This window comes from Trachemys scripta, chromosome 1, assembly GCF_013100865.1.
Source record: "Trachemys scripta elegans isolate TJP31775 chromosome 1, CAS_Tse_1.0, whole genome shotgun sequence".
Classification (NCBI taxonomy): domain Eukaryota; kingdom Metazoa; phylum Chordata; order Testudines; family Emydidae; genus Trachemys; species Trachemys scripta.
Genome location: NC_048298.1, coordinates 267,056,718 through 267,083,812, shown reverse-complemented (window position 1 = coordinate 267,083,812; position 27,095 = coordinate 267,056,718). Strand labels below are relative to the sequence as shown.

Here is a 27,095-nt window from a genome sequence, read left to right as displayed (position 1 = left end):
GTCAGTCTGAAAATTGTTCTCTCCCTATTGGAGGGGCAGTCAGTACCAGAGGGCAGACATCTGCCCAAGGGCTGCAGAAGAGATGTCTTCTGTGTCATCAAATAGTTTCATCCTCTGCTGTGGAAATGGCCCTAGGGAGGATGGGCCAAGAAGAGAGGGGACTGAGAGTAAGGAAGGAAGATATCATCCGATGAACTATAAATGTCCAGATGTCTCGATGTTTGGGGCATTCTGATGAATGGGACCAATGGTTCCAATGTGTCCCAAGAGTTCACAGTTGGGTGATTCTTCAAAGGAAGTGCCTGGTTCTGCACAGAAGTCAGGTCCTGGACTGATATGGTATGTCTACACAGCAACTAGATATCTGCAGCTGGTTTTGCCAGCTAATTCGGGCTCGGGTTGTTTTATTCCTATGAGGTGGGAGAGTCCCAGAACCTGGGCTCTAGCAGTTTACATAGCAATGAAACAGCCCGATAGCCCGAGCCTGAGTCAGCTGGCATGGGCCAGCCACAGGTTTTTCTTTGCTATGTACACATATCCTTAAAGCCAGTGGATGTCGATGCCTGAGGGTTTCTAGAGGTCCCAAGCTCTTACGATCCATGAGCAAAGGCTCACCCAACCTGGATGGGATCAGGAAGGGATGTCATCTTTTATGACGAGACTTGGACAGGGATCTGTCGTTGTGATCATGAGAGTGCAGCCTGCTCTCCAGGGAAGCCATTAAATGAGGAGTCCTTGGGCTTAGCAGTAGCCTCCACTCCCAAGCTTGTGCTTGGAGCGGTGCTGCTTAACTGATTAGGGGTATGGAACTTCCATATGAGGAAAGATTAATAAGACTGGGACTTTTCAGCTTGGAAAAGAGATGACTAAGGGGGGGGGATATGATAGAGGTCTATAAAATCATGACTGGTATGGAGAAAGTAAATAAGGAAGTGTTATTTACTCCTCCTTATAACACAAGAACTAGGGGTCACCAAACGAAATTAATAGGCAGCAGGTTTAAAACCAACAAGAAGTATTTTTCCACACAATGCACAGTCAATCTGTGGGACTCTATGCCAGAGGATGTTGTGAAGGCCAAGACTATAACAGGGTTCAAAAAAGAATTAGATAAATTCATGGAGGATAGGTTCATCAATGACTATTAGCCAGGATGGGCAGCGATGGTGTCCCTAGCCTCTGTTTGACAGAAGCTGGGAATGGGCAACAAGGAATGGCTCACTTGATGATTACCTGTTCTGTTCATTCCCTTTGAAGCACCTGGTATTGGCCACTGTTGGAAGACAGGATACTGGGCTAGATGGACCATTGGTCTGACCCAGTATGGACGTTCTTATGTTCTCAGGACTCTGGGCATTGTCCCCTGTATGGGGAAAGAACTATACCATAAAAGCTAACAAGACTCAGTAAAACTATTTACAACATCTGTTTAACACATTATAGACAGAAATCTGGGGAAATCTGAACATAGGGATTCTGACTCAGGCCATGCAGCGTAAGAAGAAACTGGAGAGGCATAAGTCCCCACTCCTCTTCTGCCCTTGGTCTGGAGCACAAGAACAACTACTGCATATGTGTGGGCCAAGGGACACTGCTTGTTAGAATTTCCAGACTTGGATCCATCATGTGCATGCAAACCCACATCTGTAATACACATAGGTGCCAGCACTTGAAAAAGAACCCGGACCTCAATCAACTCATCAGTTACACAAGTGCATCTGACAGGAAACTGGGGACCTAGGACTCAGACTAATAGGGGAGACATTATTGTGTGAACTGGTGCTTATGTTAAGTGTGATAGAAAATTTTGCTTGGAGAGCTAAATCTGAATTAAAACAGCAGGGCTGTAGGGGTTTCCTTTTTTATTATTATTCTACATCTTTAAGGAAAGTTCCTAGACTATAAAGAAGGGTGAATTACTTACAATAGATTTTCTTTGAAAATATACATTTTAATGGATTAGCAAGCCTTGGAGGAACTCCCATAGGTGTACATTTAAGCAGCTGCACTCAACAAGGAGCAACTAATAGTGTCTCCATGAGATATTCATGTTGTCACACATTCCTTTCAAATGGGAAGTGAAAATACTCCCAAAGTAGCCAATTTGTTGAACAACATTTAGAAAAACCTCAAGTCCGTTGAGAAGGTGGGACAGGTGAGTGGTAAGCAAGAACGTGCTTCTCTAAAAAATATTCAGAAATGGGAATTTATAAACCTACTCTTAAAATACTAAATCATAATGCATGCCCTGTCACAAATCTAAAAAAACTAAGGTATTATTAAAATGAAAATTTAACAGTTTGCAAAAGATAGTAAGAAACAAACAGGATGAATATTACTTAAACTGTATGATTTGGATACTTTCAAATATATGGAGAAATAAGATACCTCTGAAAAATGCTGAGAGCAAGAGAGACAGGCAGAAATCAAATTTTAGGAGGCAGGTCAGGTTTGAGCAACTCTAACACAGAAAAATATTCTGTAACTCTGTTGAGCCAAATTTGGTTTCTTGTCTGAAGGATGAATCAAAGCAACAATATCTTGGAAAAAGTGTGCAAAGACCATGTGGAAGTTTAGCAAATCTCATTAACTGACATTGGTTAGAAAGCTAGCTACTCCAACTGACTTGAATGACATTCAAGGTCTAGGTAAATACATTAAACTGTGAGAAAGGTAGTCAGCCAGTTATTTAGACAATTCCCCATGAAGAAAGCAAAACCTGAGTCAATATCAAATGAAACAGAAAACTGGGTGTACTTTCAAATAGCTTCAACAGACCCCAGAGAAAAGCCTAGGAACCTTTTCAAATTACATTTATGGAAAAAAACTTCACAACGGGCAGAAGTGTTAAGTGAAAAATATTGGCAGGATAACTGATTGTTCATAGTAGGACAGTCCCTACATTTGGAAAGTATTTAGGAATTAGTAGCTCCCCTCTTATTTGAAGAATATAATGTAAGCTTAATTATCTTTTAGACAACCTCATTATCTTGATTTGATGCTATTACTACCCAGTGACTTTTTTTTTTTTTAAATGGGAAGTGGACTGTTTTAAATCCATTAAGTATTTCAATAACCCAAGGACAAGTTATAGGAAAGAATCCTGCCTATATTCAGAAAGTTCATGAAAGGCCAAAGCAGCTGCAATTGAACTTTAAGAAAAGATGCTTTTCATTCACATGGACAGTAAGTAAGGCAGTCAAAGCAGTTTTTGTAGATCACTTTCTATTTGCAATTATATGTCCTCCTGGTTACACCCCTTTTTAGGGTGACCAGACGTCTCGATATTTACTTGTTTGTCCCGTGTCCTGACTGATGTTCAGTCGGGACGCGAATTGTCCCGATATTTTGCCCTCCAGCGCACAGGCAGAGGGGGCTCGTGCTCACCCCACCCCGACTCCGCCCCCTCCCTCCCCATTGGATCCCTCCCCAATTTCCGTCCCTTGCCCCACCCCCTCACTGCCCCATTGGATCCCTCCCCAAATCCCCACCCTGGCCCCGCATCTTCCCCAAGCACGCCGCATTCCTCCTCTTCACCCCTCCCTCCCAGGCTTGGGCTAATCAGCTGTATGGCAGCGCAAGCACTGGAGGGAGGGGAGAGAAGCAGGATGCGGTCCCCAGCTCAAGGAAGGTGGAGACGGAGCGAAGTCGAGCTGCTGCAGCTCTCTAAAACATATTCTTTATCCTTTAATCAAAGACACAAAATGTAATGTCTACATTCCCACCGAAAAATAAAAGTAAATGTGTTGGTCTGGGAGAGGGAAGGCTTTCATTTTTCCATTTGATATCTCAGTCTCCCTACAATATCTGAACTGGGTTGTTTGGTTTTTTTTTGGTTGCTCTTTTCACTCTGTTACCTTTCTTTTTGTTGAAGATAATAAATGAAGCACTGCATGTTAGAGAGTCTAACAACACAGATTACTTAGCATACCTTCAAAATATATTTAAAATGCATACCAAAACAAAATTAACAAGACAGTAAGCCTCTTTACAGAAAGTAAATAAAATGATTTACCTAGCAGCACAATCATACGCCAAGACATCAGTTTCAGCAAGAAGGTCCCCATCAGTCTCATGATCTCCCCCATCTGGACCCAATTCAAACAACTGCAAAAATAAAGTAAAATATTTCTCCATCTTTACAAATTTCATTCTCCTCATTTGCTTGTCATTCTTTCTTGCCTCTCTCTATAGGAACACTATTGAACAGTGTACTACTATTAGTAAATATACAAAAGAACAGATATTTATTTTACAGTAACTGTAGTTCTTGGAGTATGCATCTGTGTGGATCCCACTCTAGGTGACTGGAAATCAGTTTCTCATCTAGAAAGTGGTATTGAGGAGTCTTATCTGCTAATAACTAATGACTGTAACACCGCCTTTCCAAACCTGGCTTCTAATCTTGCTGTCAAAAAAAGATGGGAGGCCATGTAAAGGACTTTGTCCTATTTAGTGAATATAACAAGGGCCTAGAAACATCTAAAGTATGGCCTTTTTTCTCTCCTTGACAAAAATGTGATTTTGGAAAGAAATCTTTAGACTAATTGCTTGATTTAAAATGAAATGTGAAACAACTTTGGGAATAAACTTAGAATGAGGTCTCAACTCCACCTTTTTGATGAAACAATACGATTAGCCATGAAGGCTTGGAGTTCACTGACATCTGGCTGTTGTGATACCCACCAAAAAGGCCATTTGGAGAGTAAACTGGTTAAGAGAACATTCAGAGAGGGGGTTCAAATTCAGTTGCCTGAGACCTGCAAGGACAATGTTGAGATCCCAAGAGGGAGGGGGCTCCCTAACTGGTGGGTTAAGTGTGATTCAACCCTTCTAAAAATCTAGAAACAGAAAGGTGGGAGAATACAAAGCATGACTGAACCAGAATGTGGCATACTGAGATTACTGCAAGGTGAACTTTGATTGAACTAATGGAGAGGCCAGAGAGTTTCAGTTGCAGAAGGTAGTCAAGGATCTTGAGGAAAGAGGCCTTCAAAAGGTCACAGTCATCCTGGGTTGTCCAGATAGCAAATCTCTTTTCACTTTGAGGAGAACTAAGAGAATTTCTTATACCTGGAATGAATAGTCTCTTTAGTAGACCTTAGCCAGCCAACATCCAGGCTATTACATGCAGTGATTGTACATCCAGACCCAATCTGTCCCCAGCTCTGTGATGTTGTTTGTTCAGTCCTGAAGTGATACAAGGCCAGAGAGCTGACATCTGGAGAAAATCTGTTAGCCAGAACTGTCTCTGTCAATGAGAAGCTATCAGGATCAATGTAGCTGCATCTTGTCTGATTTTCCCCATAACCCAGGGTGCCAAGGGCATCGACAGAAACGTATATAAGACCTCAAAAGCATGGTATGAGAAATTCATCTTGAATGGATCTTAGGCTCAGGCACCCACAGAGCCACAGGCAAAACTTTGCATTTTCTCTGATGGCAAATAATTCTGTGAGGATATTCTCCACTGCTGAAACATCAGTAAGAGGACATAGCTCTTCAGAGATCATTTATGATTGGTGACACATTGACTGATGAGAAAGACTACTAACTTGTTGGTCCCTGGAAGACCACCAATTGGGGTTATCCCATTAAAGTGACACCATGTTCATTTCCTGGTTGCCTCTTAGTGAATGGGCAGCCTTCTGCCTGTTTACATAATACATTGCAGATGTGTTGTATAGAAGGATCTGTGTGACGAATACTTTAAAGCTAGAGGAATGCTTTGCAGGCCAACCTAATTGCCTTAAGTTCCAGGACGTTTATATGGAGTCTCACGTCCTTTTTGGACCATATTTCGTGCATTTAAAAGTGGTGTAGGGTGACTCCCCAACTTGTTCCCGGAGCAACTGTGACAGGTGTCTTTATAGATGGATGTGTAGAGAACATTCTGGGCATACATCCACCAGTTTAGTAATAAAAAGATAAGCTGGGACTACAATATGTGCACGCACTTGATGTTTTTTAAGTTGATACACAAAGCTCAGACAGTCCCACAACGGATGTGAGTGATGTCTGAATAGTAGTGTGACAAGTGAAAACCTACACATTGGCTAACAGTTTGAGACAGGTTTGTACTGGGGTTGATTGGACAGAATGGAATTTCTCTTACGGAAGATGTGTATTTGCCAATTTGGAGGTGATTAAAGCTCCTATGAATTCTACTGTCAGTGATGGTTGAAGTGACAATTTGTTGTAGTTTATCAGGCCCAGCTCTTTGAACAGATTGAGGATGGTGTTCAGGGCTGCGGGGATATCTTGCTGCTTCTGATCAGCCAATCATCTAGATATAACTAGACACAAAAGCTTTGTTTTCTTAGATATCAGCTACTGCAGCTAGACATTTAATACTCTCTGCGATGTGGCTAGATCAAGTGACTGTACTTTGTATTGATAATGATTGGGCCTACTGTGAATCACAGATACTTCCCAAGGGTCAGATAGATTGAAATGTGGAAATATGCTTCTCGGAGGTCCAAAGCTATGAACCGGTATTGTGCCAGTAGAAAACGGATGATGAACGGTTGCACTGCCATCCTGAATCTGAGATAGAATATATATTTGTTCAATCTTCTGAGGTTGAAGATACGATGAAGACCCCCTTTCTTCTTCACAATAAGGAAATAAGGGTACCTGAATTCCATAGTTACCTCCTCAATGGCTCTTGGGCAAAGCAAGGAGGCCACTTCTTTCAGCTGACTCTTGTGGGAAGAGTTCCTGAAGAGGATGGGGTTGAGGTAGGGTCTGGAATTGCATCACGTACCCACATAAGAGGACTTCTAGTACCCATTTGTTGGCTCAGGTGTTACTCTTGACCTTCAGGTCAAACCCGCTGTCCCAAAGATGTTGTGGGGTGGATGGTGACTGTGGCAGAAGGTGATTTTCCTCCAGGCTCTGGGTTTATTCCTCAGAGAACATCACCTCCCATAACATGCTCTTGCTGAGAGTGGGAGGGTGCTGGTCTGAGGTTGGTACCTGGAGGGCATCCATCTTGAGGTCAGGGTAAAAAAGCCTAGTGATCCAAAAGTAGCCCTAGAATCTTCTAATAATTGTACCTCAAAAATAATTGTACCTCAAAAGTCAGGTTACTAAACAAGTCAGTTCCCTCAAAGGGTAAATCTTCTATGGTAAGTGTACCTCTTCTGGGATACCTGAAGCCTTCCTCACTCTATCAGCTATGGCCACGGACCAATCTGGAGTATCAGAACCATCCATAGCTGCTCATATAGAGGTCTTTATCACTTGCCACCCTTCAGAGATTATAGTCTTTAATTCCTCTCTGGGCTCTGGAGGAAGCTTCTTCACGAAGGGAGATACGTTGTCCTCTGTCAAAAAATTATATTTAATGTATTACACTTAGTAATTCACTGTGTATAACACTCAATTTGCTGAGCCTAGTTGGAGTAAAGTGGAGAAGCAAGCTTTCCTCCCAAAGATATCCAACTTTGGGGGGTCTTTAGCTCTGGAAGTAGCCTCTGATGAGCCAAACTGTCTAAGCTTTCTTCTGAACTGCAAAGACCGCCAAAGATCTAAGGACTGGATGTGTGCAGAACTGTAAAGCCTTTCTGTAACACTATCTCTTTCCCACTTGGTTGCTAGTTGGGGAAATGGTAGCAAGAGTCCTCTAGCGAGCATTAGCTGGCTCTAAAATGCCTTCATTTTTAGGCTTCGCTTCCACCAAGAACAGAGGATACCAAATAATTTAGGGGCTGACTCCTTGATCATTGAGGTCTCAATCTCAATAGCATATGCAATTTTTGAGAAAGCAACTCCTGAAAGACTCTGAAATCATCTAGGGCTGGTAAAGGGGCAGAAAAAACTATATCATTAGGAAGGATAATGATCTTTGGGAGAAGTTGAAGGTTACTGGTCTGGAGGCTGAGAACCGGACTCTTCTTCATCCATCTGTTCTTCATCACTAAGCCAAAAAGTTTCTGACTGAGGTCTTGAAACTGAGGCCACAGGAGAATAAAACCGCCTACATTTTCATGATGATCAGGAAGCAGACCCACTTCTGGAGGGTGGGCCCCAGACAGCCTATTATGGCCCAACTGGGATGTCGCATGGTTCACTTTGACCAGATTGGGCCACTGCCATCCACGTGATGGATAAGATGGGACCTGAAATGAGTGTTCTAGTCTGGAACCATCTCCTGATCTTAGTGAGTGGGGAAGTGAAGATTGCTGTTGGGATGGGGTGGGGGTGCTGATGTGGTACAATCAGGAGAGTGACCAGAATAGAAGATCTCCGCTATTGGTGGTGCTGATCTCTGAGGTGATGTCAGTATGGGGAGCTGAGATCTTTAAGTTGGTGCCAGATGAAGTGCCCTCGGTAGAGAGGGTGATACTGGAGAGAAAGTAGCTTCCATTAGTAATAAATCATCAGGGAATATTAGTGCCTTAACTGCCAATGCCAGCTCTGAGGTCAGTACTGAGATTTTCAACACTGAGGCATCTATCCCAGTCCCAGGTACTGGTGTAGCCTTGAGACCCTTTGATGCAGAGTCAGAGATTGAACTGTGTCACTTGCCCCTATAGTATGAAAGGGCATTGTGCTCAGTAGAGCTAGGAGAAATATTTTTGAAAAATTATTTGCTGGAAAATACAGTTTTTGTGGATTCTAAACTATTCAAGAATTTGACCCAAAATTGACCCAATTAGTTTTGGCCCAAACTTTTTTGGGGTGGTGGGAGAGGTAGATTCACAAGGGCACTATTCACAAAATGGCTGGAGGAATCAGAGAATATCAGGGTTAGAAGGGACCTCAGGTCATCTAGTCCAACCCCCTGCTCAAAGCAGGACCAATCGCCAGACAGATTTTTTATGTCAGATTTTTCCCCTCAATGGCCCCCTCAAGGACTGAACTCACAACCCTGGGTTTAGCAGGCCAATGCGCAAACCACTGAGTTATCCCTCCCTCCAGGAACCTCCTTTATAACCTTTACCCCAATGATTAGGGAAGTCACCTAGATTGGAGGTTCAAGTCCCTGAACCATGAAAGGCAAAGGGGGGGGGCACTTGAACCTGGGTCTCCCACATCCCAGGTGAGTGCTCTAACCCCAGCGCTAAATGTTATAAGGAAGGCAAGCAGCAACACCACCACCACCTTCTCCTCCAGCCATTTTGAGAATCTAGCCCTTAATTTTCCTTTGCCTTTATTTTAAAAATGCCCAGAAACTAAACATTTCATTTCAGGACAAATCAAATTTAGTTTTTTGTTGGCTTAAATTTGCTGAAATTTTTCAGAATTTTTGGTTTCGGTTCAACCTGAACTACAATCCCCCTCTCCCCCCCGAATTGCCTGTGAACTAAAATAAATAAATAAATAAATAAAATCAGTTATTCACATAGCTCTAGTGCTCTTTTCTTGGGAAGAGAGCAAAAAGAGAGGCACTCTTAGGCCTCAACTTTTCCTTTCTTTGGGGAAGGCCACTGCTGGGAACCCTGGTTAGTCTGGTGCTCTGATACCTTTCAACAGTACGGTTCCGGTCTTCAATGCCAGAGCAGCCATTAGTACTGAGGTGGTCCTTGGCTGCCGTTAATTATAGCTTGTGGGTGCTGGGACAGATTTTTTTTTTTACCAGTACCAGTCTTGGGAGTCACACCCAAGCTGACAGACTGGGATACAGAGGTTGATGCCAGTTCTTCTGGATGTGAACTTCCTCCTAAACAGCTCCAGAAGATGTAATTTCAGCCAAGTATCCCTGAATTTTCATGTTCTTGAGGAGAATGATGGGCAGATGTAGCATCAGTCGGGCACATGGCTCTCACTGACAAACAAACAATGGCTATGATTGTCTGTAAAGGGGTGAATCAGTTGTAAGACAAGCACAGGATTTAAAACACAAAGGGTTTGAATCCACCACTGAAGAGGTTTTGGCACAACGTGAACAATTATTTTTTGTTTTCCTTCTTCTTAAGGGTATTGAATTTAAGGAAAGCTTTTAAAAGAAAATGAAATAAAGGGGGAATTTACAGGAAAATAAAGCTATAGAAGATGTGCTAGGAAGTAGCAGGCAGACAGAGTTTCGGCCTGCCTCACTGCCATGCACAGTAAGAGGGAACTGAGAGATGCTGGCAGGTGCTCTGCCCATTATGCCATCAGGTGAGGAGGCTCTGAGGCATGCAGGGCACAGGTGCAACCCAAAAAACACTGCTGTTCAAAGATTCTGATCTCACATGTATGAGGCATATGCACACCTAGAGAGTGATCCACAGAGACAAATGAAGAATCTTAGCTCTTACTGATCACTTGTAGTTCTGATTCTCTGCACCAATCCTAGTCATATGGCAATCCAATCTGTTTATATGGGTACAGTTTCAGTTTTCCCCTCTAGAAATGTTATTAATGATCAGAGCTTGTAAATTTCCTTAAATAGAGCCTCTTAATAATTCCACTTGTTTGAAAGATGAAGAAGAGATCTCAGGCAGCATAACTAAGTAACTGATGGCATCTGAATGACATTCTGTGAACCAGAAAAAACAGGTTTTAAGTAAATTAGATAATCTAATTTGTTCCTTTCCTTTCAACATCCTCTGAGGCATTTCTGAAATCCCTATGAACAACAGGAATTAATAATTCACCAGGATAAAAAAAAAAAAAAAAATCAGTGAATGACAACAAAAAAATTCATATTTATGGTAAGATTCATTAACTCAGAAAAGTATGACCATCTTGAAACCTGGATTGTATGAAGTTACATTTGAGTAAACCCATAATAGAAAGTAATATTTTGAGTAACTCACTGAAGACCTAGAAAGTGGATAAAAATGGTTTGTGCCTTTTTGCTTCTGTATGAGTAAGTTCTTTTAAACAGTTTTTTTTCCTGTTTTTCCCCCTTAAAAATATTTAGTCTTTTCTTCATGATACATTAATTGAAATCAGCAATTTCAATACTGACATCAATGGGGCTACTCAGTGCATAAAGGTAGTCAACAAGCATGTTTCTAGGATCGGGGCTTAAGATCGTAATCTCTTTCCGGTACAGATGGTATCGTCTGTGTGTGTTTGTATCGGGCCAGATCAACTTGTAGGTCAATGAAAACATTTTGACGACATTGAGTTCTTCTGTCATGACTAGGAAAGAAGACGGGACTTTTTGGATGTTATCACATTATCTTTCTGGAAGCTTACTACTGCAGCTTTGATAAGGGATGGATGGGTTCCAGAAAATTCTGGGAAGCTTTTTGGAGAACCTATGTTGTCTCATTTTCACATAATCAAAAGAATCAGTAAGAATTATCATTAGAAAAATCACTTAATTTTACTGCACAATTTAGCAAATGAATGGCAATTATTAAATGCATTATTTTAACCGAGTGTTGCCCTCAATTGCCTTCTTTTGGAATAGCCTAGTACTCAACAGAATTTTGTTTATAGTTTTTCGCATGTTTTAGTTAGATGGCAACCTGTATAACCAAGCCTATTATTTAGGTTTTAAGGTTTGAGGAGCCTGATGGCAGTATTTTCAATAACACTGCACTGAGTTTTGGAGGGGGAGAGGGGAAGAGAACAATATAAGGGTCACTCATCCCCAGCTATAAGTATGACAGCATGCTCTTATACAACATTAAAGTTTCTAGTAGCCCAAGCTGTAATGTCTAAGAAAAGAGTATCACCAAAATATCACCTCTTCAAAAATACTATCCAAATTCTTCTTTCAGACTGAATAATACAAAAATCGCTTCAATGAACAAAGTTTCTAATCACTTCACCCACCATAAATGAAGAGCTCCAAAAGTTAACAGAAATGCTACTTAGAAATTTAGGACAAGTGGTAAAGCATTTAATTTAAATTTGGCCAGGACCTTAGTGCCAATACCCCTGTTCTTGAAAAAGTTGCATAGGATTTTAAAGATGAGTGGCGAACTCCCAGTTTTATATCTCCCCCATACTACCATCATCATGGGGCACTGAATCAATATTGCCTCAGTGAGGAGCCTGATTCATATTCTTCTGTGGGGTTTTTTGTTTATTTTTTGATGGACAGCTTTTACAATTGTACAGCATGGCTCCTTCCACCCCTTTAGTATAATCATTAAAAAACCTTATCAATTCTAAATTACATTTCTAAACCCGTGATCTTAAAACAGTATGTTTTGAAAGAGATCATCTCTTACCTTTATTTTAGCAGTGTATTCACCCCTACCTCCAAAAAGGCCAAGACCACCAAGTAAAATGTCAGTATCGGCATAGAAGCGGATAGCTTCCACTGAATGGGCTGAATAACCCCAACCTCCTCCATGACCTACAAGGAACAAATAATTACAGATCTATATAGAACCAGATTTGTGTAATGAAAGTCTGTTTGTGCAGCAAGATTATACTGAGTACATACTTTCAAATCTGTTAACCACACTATAATCTTCCTTGGAATAAACTTTCATTACTGCTTGAGTCTCCTCCTCTGTATTTGCTACACCCATTTTTAAGTCCTGCATAGCAGCCAATGTATCAAGACAACCTGAAAGAAAATAAAAAGAAATATTCAATTTCTGTAAGTGGAAACCACAATTGGTGGAACTCTGATAAAAAGCGGAATGCTCCTAAAGAAAAAAGTTATCAGCAGCACTATTATCTTTCCCCTCACTTACATAAACATACTGTAGCAGAAGAATAGTACTTTGCCTCCAATTATGCTCAAAGAAGTCACTGTGGTAAAATATATAGCCTTACCACTGAAGACAAATCTTTTTACTAAGAATTTGCTCTCAATAAACTAAGAAATATTTGACTAAACGTGTTATGTGGACAATGGCATACAACCTCTCAACAACAGCCTTACATAAACATTCCTCCTTTGGTGTCAGGTATGCTTTACATACATAAGTGAAATGAAGAGCTAAAGCAGAAGTTTCTCACCTGACTATCAGTCTCTACATATTCTTATCAAATGGGTCAAGACTCAACAGTAAGATCAGGATGGAGAAACTACATATAGAAAACAGATTAGCTGTAGGAACAGGCATCCTAGCTGAAGTTAAGTATAGCTCTATGCACTTTTTAATCCATTTGAGAGAGTCTTTGCTTAGAAATAGAGCTGGTCAGAATTTTTCTGGCAAAATTAAGTTCTGTAGGAACATGCTGATGTGCTAAAGTGAAATATTACAGGGTCAACAGCTCCATGGCTGGAGTCTTGTCTCTGGGGGCTGTCAAGTTCCTTGCTCCATGGCAGAGAGCCTCCCACCTCTCCACGCAGGTCTCTCAGGTGTAAAATGTCCATTTTTGTCTATAACACTTCAAGGTAGATACCTTCATTGAGTGAAGGAGAATTATCAGCACTCTGTACGAATGAAAGAGTCTATACAGATTAGGAAATTATCCTCCAAATGGTCAGATTTAGATTCTGCAACTGACCTCCATTTTATTGGGAAAGAGGAAGCAGGTAAGGGGTTTCTCCTTGAACAGCTGTAGGAGTTTTAAATAGTGTTGTTGATGTGGCCATGTGGCAAACTGTGAAAATATTTTCCCTCTCAATCTGGTGCAATATAAAGGAGTCGGTTATTCTCTTGCCACAAAGAGGTCTATCTTTGCATGGCCAATCAGTGAAAGCTGTCACTACATATCTAGTTTTAGAAACCACTTCTACTGGTCTTGTATTCTTCTACTTCACAAAGAAACAAAATGTATGTAAAAGTATGAATCCTTCAAATTTAGAGCTGCAAACCAGTCATCTTACAGCAATGAAGGAATGGAGATCCCCTAAAGTGGTCATCCTAAACTTCAAGTTCTTGATTATTATCTTATTTGTTCCTCAGGTATAGACTGGGTCTCGGACTTTCTACTTGCAGATGAGAAAACAGGTGTAAAATCCCTGTTCTTGGTGTTCTAGTAGGACTTATTCTATGGTACCTTTGACAGGAGCAAGTCAAATTCTTCCAGGAGGACCTTCTCATAAGAAGCGTTTCTGAAGAGGGATGAGAGGAGAGTTGTAAGTAGGCCTGGTGCCAAATTGGATGGAATGTGTGTCAAGGACAGTCTCCCAGATCCAGCAACTGGAAATAATCACACATCAGGAGGTATAAAAGAAGGATAAATGAGGATTGAAAGGAGGGAACAGAATGGAATTAGATGAGGAAAATAAATGAATGTGTCTATTGGGTGCACCATCAAATCCACTTCTTACAAACAGATGAAGTGGTCTGGGTTGAGGATTGTTGAGGATGCTTGCTCCTTTATTGCTGCTAAGGCCTCTTCTGATAAGTGGGTCTTGAAAGGGATTGGAATCTTCTCTGTGAAGAGAATCACTGCCAAATTAAGACTGTCCCATGTGTGGAACATGAAATTGGGTAAGGATAGTAGGGGTCCCTGAAAAAGGTCAAGGGCTAAGAAAGACATCAAGATCTAACAGTAACGCTAGTGGACTTCATTTTCTCTAGAACCTTGTTAGCTGCACCACTGAAGAGGTCCTGGTCTACAGATAAGGCCTCAATTCTCCCTTAGACTTCTAAAGTACACCCTGAGGAACAGAGCCACTAGTGCTGCCTCAAAGCACTCCTGTAGCCACAGAACTGATGTTTATATTAGACACATCACAGGCCACTTTAAGGACATGCTTGGCTATAATGCAATCCTCATTCACAAAGGAATTAGCTGCCTGTTTCCTCAAGTCTGAGGCTGAATCCAGGATGGGGTTTCAAGGCGTTTCCCAGACCACCTTGGATGTTGAGGGATATGGGGAAGACTCATGTCTGTGTGGAAACTCTTGGCGCAGGTCCAGAGGTGGTCTGAGAGCTGCCTTCATGGATATAATCCTCTTTCTCAGTTCTCTGTCCTTGGGAGACCAGACAGAAAGCAACCGACAGAAAATGCACTTTTGAGGAATGTGTCCTTCCCCAAGACAACGAATGCACTGTGAATGCATGTCTGATGAGATACCCTTGTTGCAGAAGAGGCACTTATTGATGCCCAGAGAACTGAGCACAGGCCATTGGGGAAGGAATGGCCCCCAAAAAGAAGGATGGAAATAAATAAAATCCCTGCACACTGACTAGCCTTGTGGTGGGGCACAAGGCAAGACAGCGCATGTGCGGGCCTAGTGGACAGTGCTACCGAAGTTCTCTGATCTGCAGCGCAGGGACGCAAACATAACTACAGTGGAGTACCTATAGGGACACTACTCAAAGAAGAAGCAGAGTCTAGGATGCAGTTGCCTAAGCACAGTTCCAGAGTTTTATTGCTTCAGCACAAAGAGAAGGCAATCAGGCCCCTCCCTATCAATTGATATAGAAAATGCAGGCTATGTTGTCTGTCAAGATCCTTATGGACTTGTTTCTGATTAAAGTTAGGAAACAGACAGAGGCATTCCTGACTGCCTCAACTTGTGGAGGTCGATGTGCAAGAGTGCCTCTTGGGTTGAAAATTTGTCCTGAGTGGTACTGGCCCCAGATGTGCTTCACAATCTATCAGTGATGCATCTGTCATTATGGTGATGGAAGGAGGAGTTTGAACGAAAGGAACTCCTGCACAGTCCCTGACTGAGACTTTCCACAAATTGAGTTGTGGAAACAATTCTGACACATCAAAGTGTAGCCTACCACAAAGCATCAAAAAGGTACATGCTGCCATGTATCCGAGCAATTGCAGACAATTTCTTTGTGATGTGATGTGTGTGGGTTGGTTTGAATCTTTGAGATTAGACCTATTAACACCAGGAATCTGACTGCAGAAAGGTACGGCCTGGCTGATAGTGTGTCTAAGGAGGCCCCTATTTGTTGTACTGCAGTCCAAGTAAATTTCTCAATGCTGAGCTGCAACCCTAGCTTGTGGAACAGAGACCACTCTTTGCGATAAGAATAGCAAACCTTGTTATAAGATTGGCCCTTGTATAGCCAGTCATCAAGATAAGGAAATAGCTTATCTCCAATCCCTGGGTATAATTCTGTGACCACTGCTAACACCTTCGAAAACATCCTTGGGGCAGAAAAGAGGCTGAATGGGAGCACTCAATACTAGCAGTGATCCTGACCTATCAGAAACCAAAGGAATTGCTTGCAAATTGGAGGAATCACATATGGAAATAGGTGTCCTGAAGGTCAAGAGCCGAAAACCAACCCCCCGGTTCCAAGGATAGAATTATTGCTGCAACAATCAACATCCTGAATTTTGGGGATTGTTTAGGAGTCTTAGATCTAAAATTGATCTCCATTCTTTTTCAGGGCCAGGAAATAGCTGAAGTAGAAGCCCTTCCCACTGTGCTGAGCTTGAACATTTTTACAGCTCCTATATGCACAGAAGGGAAATCGACTTTTTGCCTTAAGAAAGGCTCATGGGAGGGATCCCTGAAGAGGCGTGAGTAAGAGGAAAAGGAGGTAAAAACAAATGGAATACCCCAATGTTGTAACCTCCTACACCCATTTGTCTGATGTAATCTACTCCCATGCAAACTGAAAACGAGAGACGTGGTCTCCAAAAAAGGAGGAAGAATGGTGCACATGTAGCTCAGTTCTATGGGATTGTTTAAGGACCACAACCAACTTGTCATAACTGTCGCTTAGATGTTGATGGGACCTAAGTGGTAGACACTAAAACAGTCTCTTCCTCGGATATCATAGTTTCTTTTTGAGTGCTTCATAAGGTCTCTGAAAAGTTGAAAATTATGTGAGGCAGGATCTCTGTGCCGTCTGGGATTTACTAAACCTTATTTTGTACACAAGTGTGTAAATCCCAAGAGATCTCAAGGTGGCTCTAGAATGCTTTAGGGCAGGGGTTGGCAACCTTCGTCACGCGGCCCATCAGGATAATCCATTGGTGGGCCACAGGGATGTGCTGGCCGCTGCTTCCTGCAGCTCCCATTGGCCTGGAATGGTGAACTGCAGCCACTGGGAGCTGCAGGGGGACGTGCCTGTGGACGGTCAACGTAAACAAAATGTCTCGTGGCTCACCACTGGATTACCCCAATGGGCTGCGTGCCGAAGGTAGCCGACCCCTGCTTTAGGGTATGCAAGTATTTACCTTTGGATTCCACAAAAAGTTTGAAACCATCAAAGGGAAAGTCCTCAACAATGTTTTGGACCTCCCTTGGAAATTCCAAAATCTGAAGCCAGGATGCTGTGCATATGACCACTGCTGCAGCAACAGACTAAGCAGCAGTGTCTGCGGAATCCCAATGAGACCTGAAAAGACGTTCTGGCTAACAGTTGCCCCTAATTGTAGCCTAAGACAGCTCACTCTGTTCAGTTGGTAATCACAGAATCATAGAATATCAGGGTTGGAAGGGACCTCAAGAGGACATCTAGTCCAACCCCTGCTCAAAGCAGGACCAATTCCCAACTAAATCATCCCAGCCAGGGCTTTGTCAAGCCGCGCCTTAAAAACCTCCAAGGAAGGAGACTCCACCACCTCCCTAGGTAACGCATTCCAGTGCCTCACCACCCTCCTAGTGAAATAGTGTTTCCTAATATCCAACCTAGACCTCCCCCACTGCAACTTGAGACCATTGCTCCTTGTTCTGTCATCTGCCACCACTGAGAACAGCCGAGCTCCATCCTCTTTGGAACCCCCCTTCAGGTAGTTGAAGGCTGCTATCAAATCCCCCCTCATTCTTCTCTTCTGGAGACTAAACAATCCCAGTTCCCTCAGCCTCTCCTCATAAGTCATGTGCTCCAGACCCCTAATCATTTTTGTTGCTCTCCGCTGGACTCTTTCCAATTTTTCCACATCCTTCTTGTAGTGTGGGGCCCAAAATGTTCAATAAAGGTGGAAAAATTGGTGTAATTTGAGTGGTTGTGTATAACCATGACAGCCTGACAGTTTGCTAATCTAAACTAAAGTGTTGTGGATGAGTAGATCTTGCAGCCAAATCAATTAAGATATTGTTGACCTTTATCATACAGAGTGGCTTTAGCAGGACGTGAGGTCTCTGAAACAGTCTTAGTTGGAGGACACAGACTTCAGAGTAGGCTCCTGAGGAGAATGGGCTCTTTTTTTTTTAGGTCTTCTGAGGATTTACCTCCAACAGATCCAAGTGAATGTGCTGAAGTCAAAGGGGCACTATGTTAACTCCCAGGCCGATGTCTGAGGTGAGCAGATGGCATCCTGGCCTGGATCTGAAGCTGGATAGGGAGAATGCTCCATTGTTAAGAGTCTAAGTCTTTTCTCATGATTCTTCTTACCCCTGCCCTTAAACCCAGACCAGAACTTTTGAGACCAATTCCTCTGAAACAAAGTAAATAGAAATGAGAAACAGAGAGGCTAATAGACTATTTTTGAATAGAAAGGCACACTAATACTCTGTCTCAGGCTGAGGTGGATGAGGAGGAACAGAGAGCAGTTCTACCGTGCAGCCCTATATAGCCTTTGTGGAGGGCATGAGGATGTGTAGGGCATATATGCAAGTCAAACAAGCACTATTACAAAAAAATCTCTGATCTCAGGAGTATGGGGTGTAAACACACCTTAAATGGAGCACCCATGGGGACACTACTCAAAGACAACACAAACACATACACAGCAGAGTGTATTTACTATTACTTTTCAGCTTTTTGATTCATCAACCATAAATTTATACCTAGAATGTGCAAAGCTGCATGAGACCTGGTGGTTAGAGCTTTGGATCCTGTCGGAAGAGCAAGTTCCGGGCTTAGAATACTACATCGGGATTGCATGTCTGGAGCTGAGGGAAGCCTGGAATCGGCAACAACGGCATTGTAACTCCACAGTTCTCTAGTATTTGGTCGAAACCTGACCCAAAAACACAAAGTAAAAAAAAGATTTCAATGTAGTGAAAAAATTAAATTTAACAATAAAAAATTAACTGAACCTATTTTAATATCTAAACTTTCTAAACTATTTTAATATCTACTGAAAACTACTTAATGATAGTTCTAACTAGTAGGGAATGTTAGGATTGCAATCCACTGTACCAATGAAATATGTTATGCGAGATAACCACTATTTATTACAAAAATGTAACAATAGCCCAAAACATTCTTAATAACCTTAAATTCAAACTAACATATTAGATTATTTAAATTTCAGAACATCCAGAAAATGTTCTAAGCATGTCTCAGAGCTAACAAGAGACATTAAAATGGTTGCTGATTTCAGGAGCTTAAAATCTAATTATAGATGTAATACAACAAGTGACAGTACCAAACAATAGGGGATGAGGCAAAAAATAACAAGGCTTTAAATTGAAAGTCATAAGGTTACTCAGTTTTGACGCATGTAAATCTTGGGGTTGAGGGGTCCAATATATTTTCGCTTGTTTTTTTCAACAGACAGTACCTTCTTGTGGATAACCCATATGAAGAGGTTTTTTTAAGGGAGAATGATATGAACACAGTAACTTAGCAATGGATTGGAAGAACCTTCTATGTGCAGGGGCAGCATGGAATAAGATGGAGAAAGGGAATGAAATGAGTTAAAAAGTATTTGTTATCAATGGTATACCAATGATGATAGTTAAAATTGACACAAATTATTTCACTGCTCATCAAAGGAAAGAACAATAATATTTTGAAGACCTACAGCATCTTTCCTCTCCATCTGATTCATGAAGATAGAAGGGTAGGTGGAAACAAACAAAGCCCTGAGAGCATATAAAAGCCACATGAAGGGGAAGCAGATCCCATAGATCCAAGCAGGTCATCTAAACAGATCCCATAGATTTGAGCAGGGCATCTAAGCCCCTGTGAAAAGGATCCAATCCTGCAGAACCCAGATGGCCATTCAAGCCCTGCCCCCTAATCAGACTGCATCCCTTCTAAACAAACGTGGGCTAACTGGCTTCCTCCCTAGCTCTATAGCTGCTACTGCTTGTCCTTCCTATAGACTTTTTGACTCAGGCAGAAATTTATGCAACACTTCTACTTGACTCATTTTCAAGATTTTCTTCACAATCACGATGGCTAGAAACTTCTCTCTAAATGAAAGCTGAGATTCTGATGTCATCACAGAGCCTTAAGCATATAACTATTGCCTTAACTAATCTCTACTCATAGGTGTATCTGAACTCTGATGAAGGGAACTCAATCCTGAAGAGCCCATCAGAGCACACACGATCATATTTTGAATATATGAACGTTAGTTACCTGTAACCGAGGTTCTTCAATATGGACTCTGCATATTCACACTCATGGGATGCTCTGAACCTTTGACTGATGCAGCCCAAATGGTAAAATTCTACCAGCAATAGCTGATGAAGCATCCATGCAGCTCCTTTGCACTCTCCTCCCTACCCCTACTGAATTCTCGAGTTCTAGGGCAAGAGTTTAAAAGGAGTGTGATGACCCACCATCTCAGTTCATTCAACTGCAACCCCCAGCCCTCTGGTAAGTAGGACTCTGAGGTAGTGGGGAAAGGTGGATGGGGAGTGTGACTATCCAGAGTTCATCTTGAAGAATCTCAGTTACAGGTAAGTAAACTTCATTTCTTCCTTTGAATGTCCTCTGCATATTCCTACTCATGGGATGGATTAACAAGTACCCTGACCCAAGAGGGTGGGACCTGGCATTCTAGTTAAACAAGGAGTGCATGACTGCCTTGACAAACTTTGCACCAGATCTAGATTCCAAGTCTAAAGAACAATGATTAGTAAAAGTGTGAACACAACTCTGGGTTGCTACTGTACATATCTTCACCAGAGAACTGTATCTAGAGAAAGCCATGCAAGCTGCCTTTGATTTAGCTGAATGAGTTCTGCTGCCTTGAGAAATGGATAATACCTTCAATTTATATGCTTCATAAATACCAAATCTAACCCATCTAGAGAGATTTTGTATATAAACAGCTTTTCCCTTGTTTTTTGGTCCACAAGCTCTGAACATCTTGGAAGACTGTCTAAATGTTGTAGTCCTGCCTAAATAAAAAGACAACATTCTTCACATACAACACATGTAATTTAGCATCGCCATCATGAGTACGGGGTTTGTGAAAGATGACTGGTAAAATTAGAGATTGATTTATGTGAAAAATCAGAATTTTTTTGGTAAAAACTTGGAATGAGCACAAAGAACCACTTTATCCTCATGAAAAATAGTGAATGGTGGATCAGTCATTAATGCATGTAATTCACTTATGCATGTTGCAGAAGTGATTGCTATCAAAAACACTATTTTTTTTTTTTACAGACAAATGAAATAAAGAACAGGTTCAAAGGGAGGTCCCATTAATTGTGTTGTAATACTTTCAGATTCCAAGAGAACACAGGAGTTTGTATTGAAGGATACAAATTATTAAGGCTTTTTAAAAACCTCTTAACTGTATCTCATTAGCAAAAACTGATTTTCCCTCTACAGGTACATGCTATGCTGATATGGCTGAGATATGAACCTTAACTGAAGATAAAAGAATGTTTTAAATACAATAAATATTCTAATACATAATTAATTGTTGCCATATAAGGATCCATGTTATACATGGAAATCCACAATAAAAACCTCTTCCATTTAAGACTATATGGAAAAACTTCTTCCATTTAAGACTGTGTGGATTCTTTTCTAGACTAAAACAGTAAATTCTGTACTTCTAATGAAAGCCTGTCTTCTAGCTCATCTAAAGATCTATTCCCCACGCAGTGAAGCGAAGGGACCAAAGATTCAGATGCATAATTTCACAGAGTCTGTTACTAACAGAATTGCTTTGTTTTTGAGTTGACGTAGAAAATACGTTAGAGCTATTCTGACTATTATCAGTTCTAAAATATTGATGTGTAAGTTCCTTTGATGAACAATGATCTCTGATCAACAATTCACTGTTCTGATGGGCTCCACACATCCTAGGGTAGATGTATCCATGATCAGTATTACTGATGATGTAAGGGATTGAAAAAGTACATCTTTCATTGCATTTTGATTGTCTGTCTACCACGTTAAATGATAACATGAGATATGGAATTAATATTTTTTCAATCAATATCGTCTAAAACTGATTTATAATTCTTTGCTAACTAGTGTTGAAGACCTCATCTGAAGACTAGCATAAGGAGTCACTAATGTGGTTGACGCCAACAGACCCAACAACTGAAGGACGAAAAGAATCAATTGTCTTGGTAACCAGCAGAGGAAATACATACAACTTTTTATGTTGATCTCTCCCACCTCTGGGAGAACAGCACTCTTCACAGTTGAATCCACTATGGCTCCTATACAAAGAACCCTTTAAATAGGGTTTAGACATGACTTTTCCCATTTTATTGGTAATCACAGACTGACAAATAGTGAACATATTTAATTTACAAGATCTCTTCCCTGAATGACACTTATTAAATCATCTAGGTACAAGTATACATACATCCCCTGCCTTCTTAGGTATACTGTCACAACAGACAGCTATTTTGTAAATACACTGGGCGCTGCAGATAACTCAAAAGGGAGGGCCTTGTATTGAAACATGGTCCTCTCCAACAATGAAACACAGGAAAGTTTCAATGACATGGTTTATAGAAATGTGGAAGTATGGGTCTTTTAAGATCAGAGCTGCAAAACAATCCTGGAGGGAAAGAGATGGTGTTAGAGACAACATGCAAAAGTGAAGTTCCTTTATATAAAAAAGTGTTTAATCTCCTTAAATCCAGACCTCTTCCCTCTGATCTCATGGAACTATGTCTACTACACCTAACTATAGTAGAGACTGGAAATCCTTTTTTTAGCAAATCAAGATGACTGATCTCTGCTCAAATATGAAGTGGGTGGCTTGTTGGGGGGAGAAGTTTTGAACTGAACTTATAACTGTATAAAAGAGCTTCTAATATCAATTTGTCCAATGTTATTAACTCCCACTGCTAAAAAAAATGGGACAACTAGTCTCCAAACTGTGGATTAAACAATGCCCATACAGGCTGGCTTGAAACTTCGTGTCATTACGTCAAATCCGATGCATCAGAGGCAGCGCAGAAGATGAAGATGACAAAACTTTCCCTTTATTATTGCAAGGTTTAAACTTTCTTCCTCCATTGATGTTGATGTTGTTAAGTATGATGTTTTGGACGAAAATGATATGCCCTTCTCTGGTAACTGTAATGACATGAAGGAGACAACGGTGGTGGATATTGCCTTTGATACTTGTTTAATGAAGTAGAATATGACTTCTTCCCTATTTAAAGAAACCTAAAGATTTAGCAGATCTTACATTTTTCATTCTCTCCAGTACCTCTTTAGTCTGAACACTCAACAGACTTTCTCCTTCAAATGGAAGGTCCACAAGCCTCATTTCTGTCTCATAAGGGAGTCCGACCAATCTTAACCAGGTGTGTCTCCTTAGTGAGACAGCCAAAGCTACTGATCTTGCTGAAATATCTGAGGATTCAAATCCACTGTCAACTGTTGCTTAGCAACATTCAGTCCTTCAGTCAAAATAGCATTTGATAACCTTTGGTGGTCCTCTAAAAGCACATTAAGAAAAGGATGTTTTGCTCCAGAAATGGTATTGGTACCTAGCCATGACAGCTTCATATGCTGTCCATATGCACATGCTGATTTTCTCTGAAGAAAACATATTTCTTCTGAATACAGTCACCCTCTTCCCTTCTTTATCCGATGGAGCAGAGTGAGCTTCGGCACTTTTTGATCTGTGAAATGCCACTTTGACCACCAATGAATTAGGAGGCAGGTAAGTATGAAACATAGCAAGTCCTTCTTCGGGGAACTGATATATCAACTTTAGAGAGAAGCTGAGTGGTTGATATATTTCATAACAAGGGAAATATGATTAGTTACTTAACCACTGACCCCAAAATATCAGAGAGGATGTGATGATTCCTCCACAAAAACAGAAGGAATATCTAGCATCTTTGACATTCAAGATACTAACTCTTGAAAGGCTATAGCATCTTCTGATGGTGATGATACTGAGATGTCCTCCACATTTCCATTTGGAGAAGACACATCCCTTAATTATGAATCAGAATCTACCAGCTCGTCCTCATATTTTACCAATTTCCTTAGGTGACTTCTTCTGAGGAAGCTGTATTGGCTGGTCCTTATCCATTGGATTCAACAACCTGAATGTTCTCCTGATATAGTCTTGCTGAAAGTCTGTCCTCACACCTTCCTAATAAGGTGCCCAAAATGGCCAGAGCGACCATCTTACTAAAGGAGGTATCTGCCACTCAGGCCAAAACCCCACTGGATAGATCAAGCTGGAAATATCTCTGTGCTTGCGGATCCAGCAGACCTGCACTGAACTGATTATATTTTTTTTTCCTGGTTCTAATCTGATCTGTATTTCTCTTCTAGCTCCAAATCACTCGAGGCTCAGATAGGACTTGAGACAATAACCTCCTTGAAATGGAGAGCAGAGAAAAGTTCTTCTTCAGGTATCATGAAGGGGTTTTAATAGAATGCAGCAGCACAGTGCTGCTGACTCTCAGAAAAGCAGTCAGTCTGATTGCTTGCAGCAACCCAAGTGATGTGTTCTAAGAAGCAGTACCAGGCTCAACTGTCAATGGAGCCACAGATGGAGCCGTATGATGAACTACCGCTTTAACAGTATTATGCCAGTTAATGAACGCTCATCAGTTCTCTTAACTGGATCCTTAGAACTCACCATAAGGACAGGGTCCTCCAGATGTGATATTGTCGGATCTGTACAAGGACAACTCCCAACTCTGAGCTGAGATCTTAAGTCAGATCCTGGCTCTATAAATAGATTCTGTCCTTGTAAATCTCTCTCTGATTGGTTCTTTGTACTGAGGCTGACACCAAGGAAATCTGCACATTTTTTCTTGGTACTGCAACCGATACTTTCTGAAATGGGACAGTTATGGAAACAGAGTTTATCACTGATCCAAAACTTTTCTTTTTTGGATCTTTAACTATGTCAGATCCTGTATCTGACACAGAAGCTGAATCTGATTTTTTTCCCAGCTGAATTGACTGGAACTACAACCACTCTCTGAGAATCTGCTGCCACTGTCAGTGATTCCTGCAATAAAACTCACTGGAGCCTATTTCAACTCTCGCACTCTTAGCCCTTGTGATAAACATTAAGCAGATTGTCAAGTATCAGGGGGTAGCCGTGTAAGTCTGAAGAAGCGCATCTGAAGAAGTGGGTTTTTTACCCACAAAAGCTTATGCCCAAATAAATCTGTAAGTCTTTAAAGTGCCACCGGACTCCTCGTTTTTATTAAGCAAATTGGATATCCAGAGAGAGAATGATCTTCCCCCAAACATGCCAAGCCTCCGATATGTGCATCTGATGCTGGGAATACTGCCGGTCACGAGAAACATCTTTTGAATCCAGGCTTCTTAACCTTCTGATCCAACATGTTATCCTTTAGCTACCTACCTCTAAGTAACAATATATAACTATATGCACTTCGGTAACAACTAACCAATACAAACTATCTAGCTACTACTCCATAAGGATCACACAGCAACAGTGTAACCCTCCAGCTGATCACGGTTGAAGGAACTGAGGTGGTGGAATTCCATGCAACTTTTAAACCCTAAAACATCCAGAGTGGTGGTGGTGGGAAGGAGGGCGGAGAAGAAGCATGCAGAGGGACCAAGGGAGGCACATAGACACTCCAATGGCTACTGCTAGTAGAATCTTACCATTCAGGCTGCACCGGTTGGAGCATTCTATGAGTGGGAATATACAGAGGACACGAAGGAAGAACTATAATCTATTGTGAATATCCTCTTATTTTTAAGTCTCAAGTAGGCAGAGCTTAGAAGAGTACCACTTCTTCCCCCTTCTGATCAGCGAGACTGCTAAGGAAGATCCTGAAGTAACTGAATTGAGAGATTAAGACATGAACAAGTGGTTTAACTGTTGGGCAAGGCAAGAAGATTCAGATACTGTTTCTTTTTCCACAGCGTATTGTGTAAAATCTGAATATGGCTTGGACAGAATGCAAGGAAAACAGATGGAGGAATTTAAGATTACCAAATATTTTGAGCCTGGAGGAGTTGTTGAAAATAACGGAGACCAAATAATGTGAAGAGAATTCAGGAGGAAAAAGAAGGAGCTCTGTTTAGGCCATGTTGAGCTCAAGTGGACAGCAAGCCATCCAAGAAGAAAAACAGAGATACAATTTGTCACAGGATAGCTGGTTGCTGTGATAGAGCCCAATTCCCCTGAAGTGGAACAGGTAAGTCCAATTCAGTTAATTAAAGAGGGCTAGCCTACACCTGGGCTGAAAAAGGGCTGCTAGTAGGCAGCTGGAGGGAGGAAAGACAGAGAGGTTGAGCCCTGGAGAGGAACAGACAGAGGAAGCTAAGCCCTGCGGAGGAAAAGCCACACTGGAGTGCAGTTAAGCTCCTATTGTGGGTCCCTAGAGCAAGGGGCCAAGAGGCTCAGGGAAGCAGCTCTGTGGCTGCTATTCCAGGATGGGAGCAGAGCTGACTAAGGCTGGGAAGCTGCCAGGAGCAGGTATGCTAGAGACCTCTGGGAGGGCTGACCCTAAAGCCTGGGGCCAAGGACTGAGTTGAGACTGTTTTCTGTTTGTTTGATAACCTCTGTTTAAAGAAATAAACCTCCTTGAAAAGATTGGGCGTGACAACACATGCTTTGGAGCCAGGGAAAAGCGACAGCCCTGGCAACAGATATAAAGGAGACTGAACAGATGCCTTATTACAATAGGTAAGAGAAATGATAGTTGAACCTATGTGAGCAGATGATGCTACCCAAAATTGTTCTAATAAATTCAATTTCTATACTGATGCCCCCTTTCTGTGACTACAAACCACACTTGCCTCCAAATAACATCATAAACAGGATCCAGACATACTCCAAACCCTTGAAGATCCTCCTGTTCAGAATCATTAAATGTCTTGCAACTCCCATCTACTTTATTTATCAGAAGACATTTAAACGGAGGTGGTTCAGACATAGAAGCAGGGACCAAACCTGGAAAAAAAATAGACAAATAGTCCATCTGTCACATGCTAGCCTCCATCTCTGAAGTAATAATAATAATACTGTAAGGAAGAGTACACTCATAGTACAATATCTTATAGATGTCATGAGATTTTTTAACTGCACTGGAACATTAAATTTAAGAGTAGCTCGGAGGATTTTTATTTGTATTAATAAAATTACATTAGTAAATCAATTAAGAGTACCAAACACAATATAAATACGCTAAAAGTAAAATGGAGTGTCATAAGATAAGAGTTTACTCAATTTGCATCTTTTACTTACTACCT

At 41.3% G+C, this 27,095-nt stretch overlaps 1 protein-coding gene across 13 annotated transcripts in view; it reads right to left on the bottom strand.

The window, feature by feature from the left end:
• MYCBP2 (MYC binding protein 2) overlaps positions 1-27,095 on the bottom strand; it is a 395,137-nt gene that overhangs the window by 229,066 nt on the left and 138,976 nt on the right. For all 13 annotated transcript variants that reach the window (XM_034758293.1, XM_034758294.1, XM_034758297.1 and 10 more), the window contains 5 exons: positions 26,643-26,796; positions 18,512-18,684; positions 12,341-12,466; positions 12,123-12,250; positions 4,016-4,107 (listed from right to left, as the gene is read on the bottom strand). In XM_034758293.1, the coding sequence (XP_034614184.1) occupies positions 4,016-4,107; positions 12,123-12,250; positions 12,341-12,466; positions 18,512-18,684; positions 26,643-26,796 (673 nt within the window). The remainder of the gene's footprint in view (positions 1-4,015; positions 4,108-12,122; positions 12,251-12,340; positions 12,467-18,511; positions 18,685-26,642; positions 26,797-27,095) is intronic.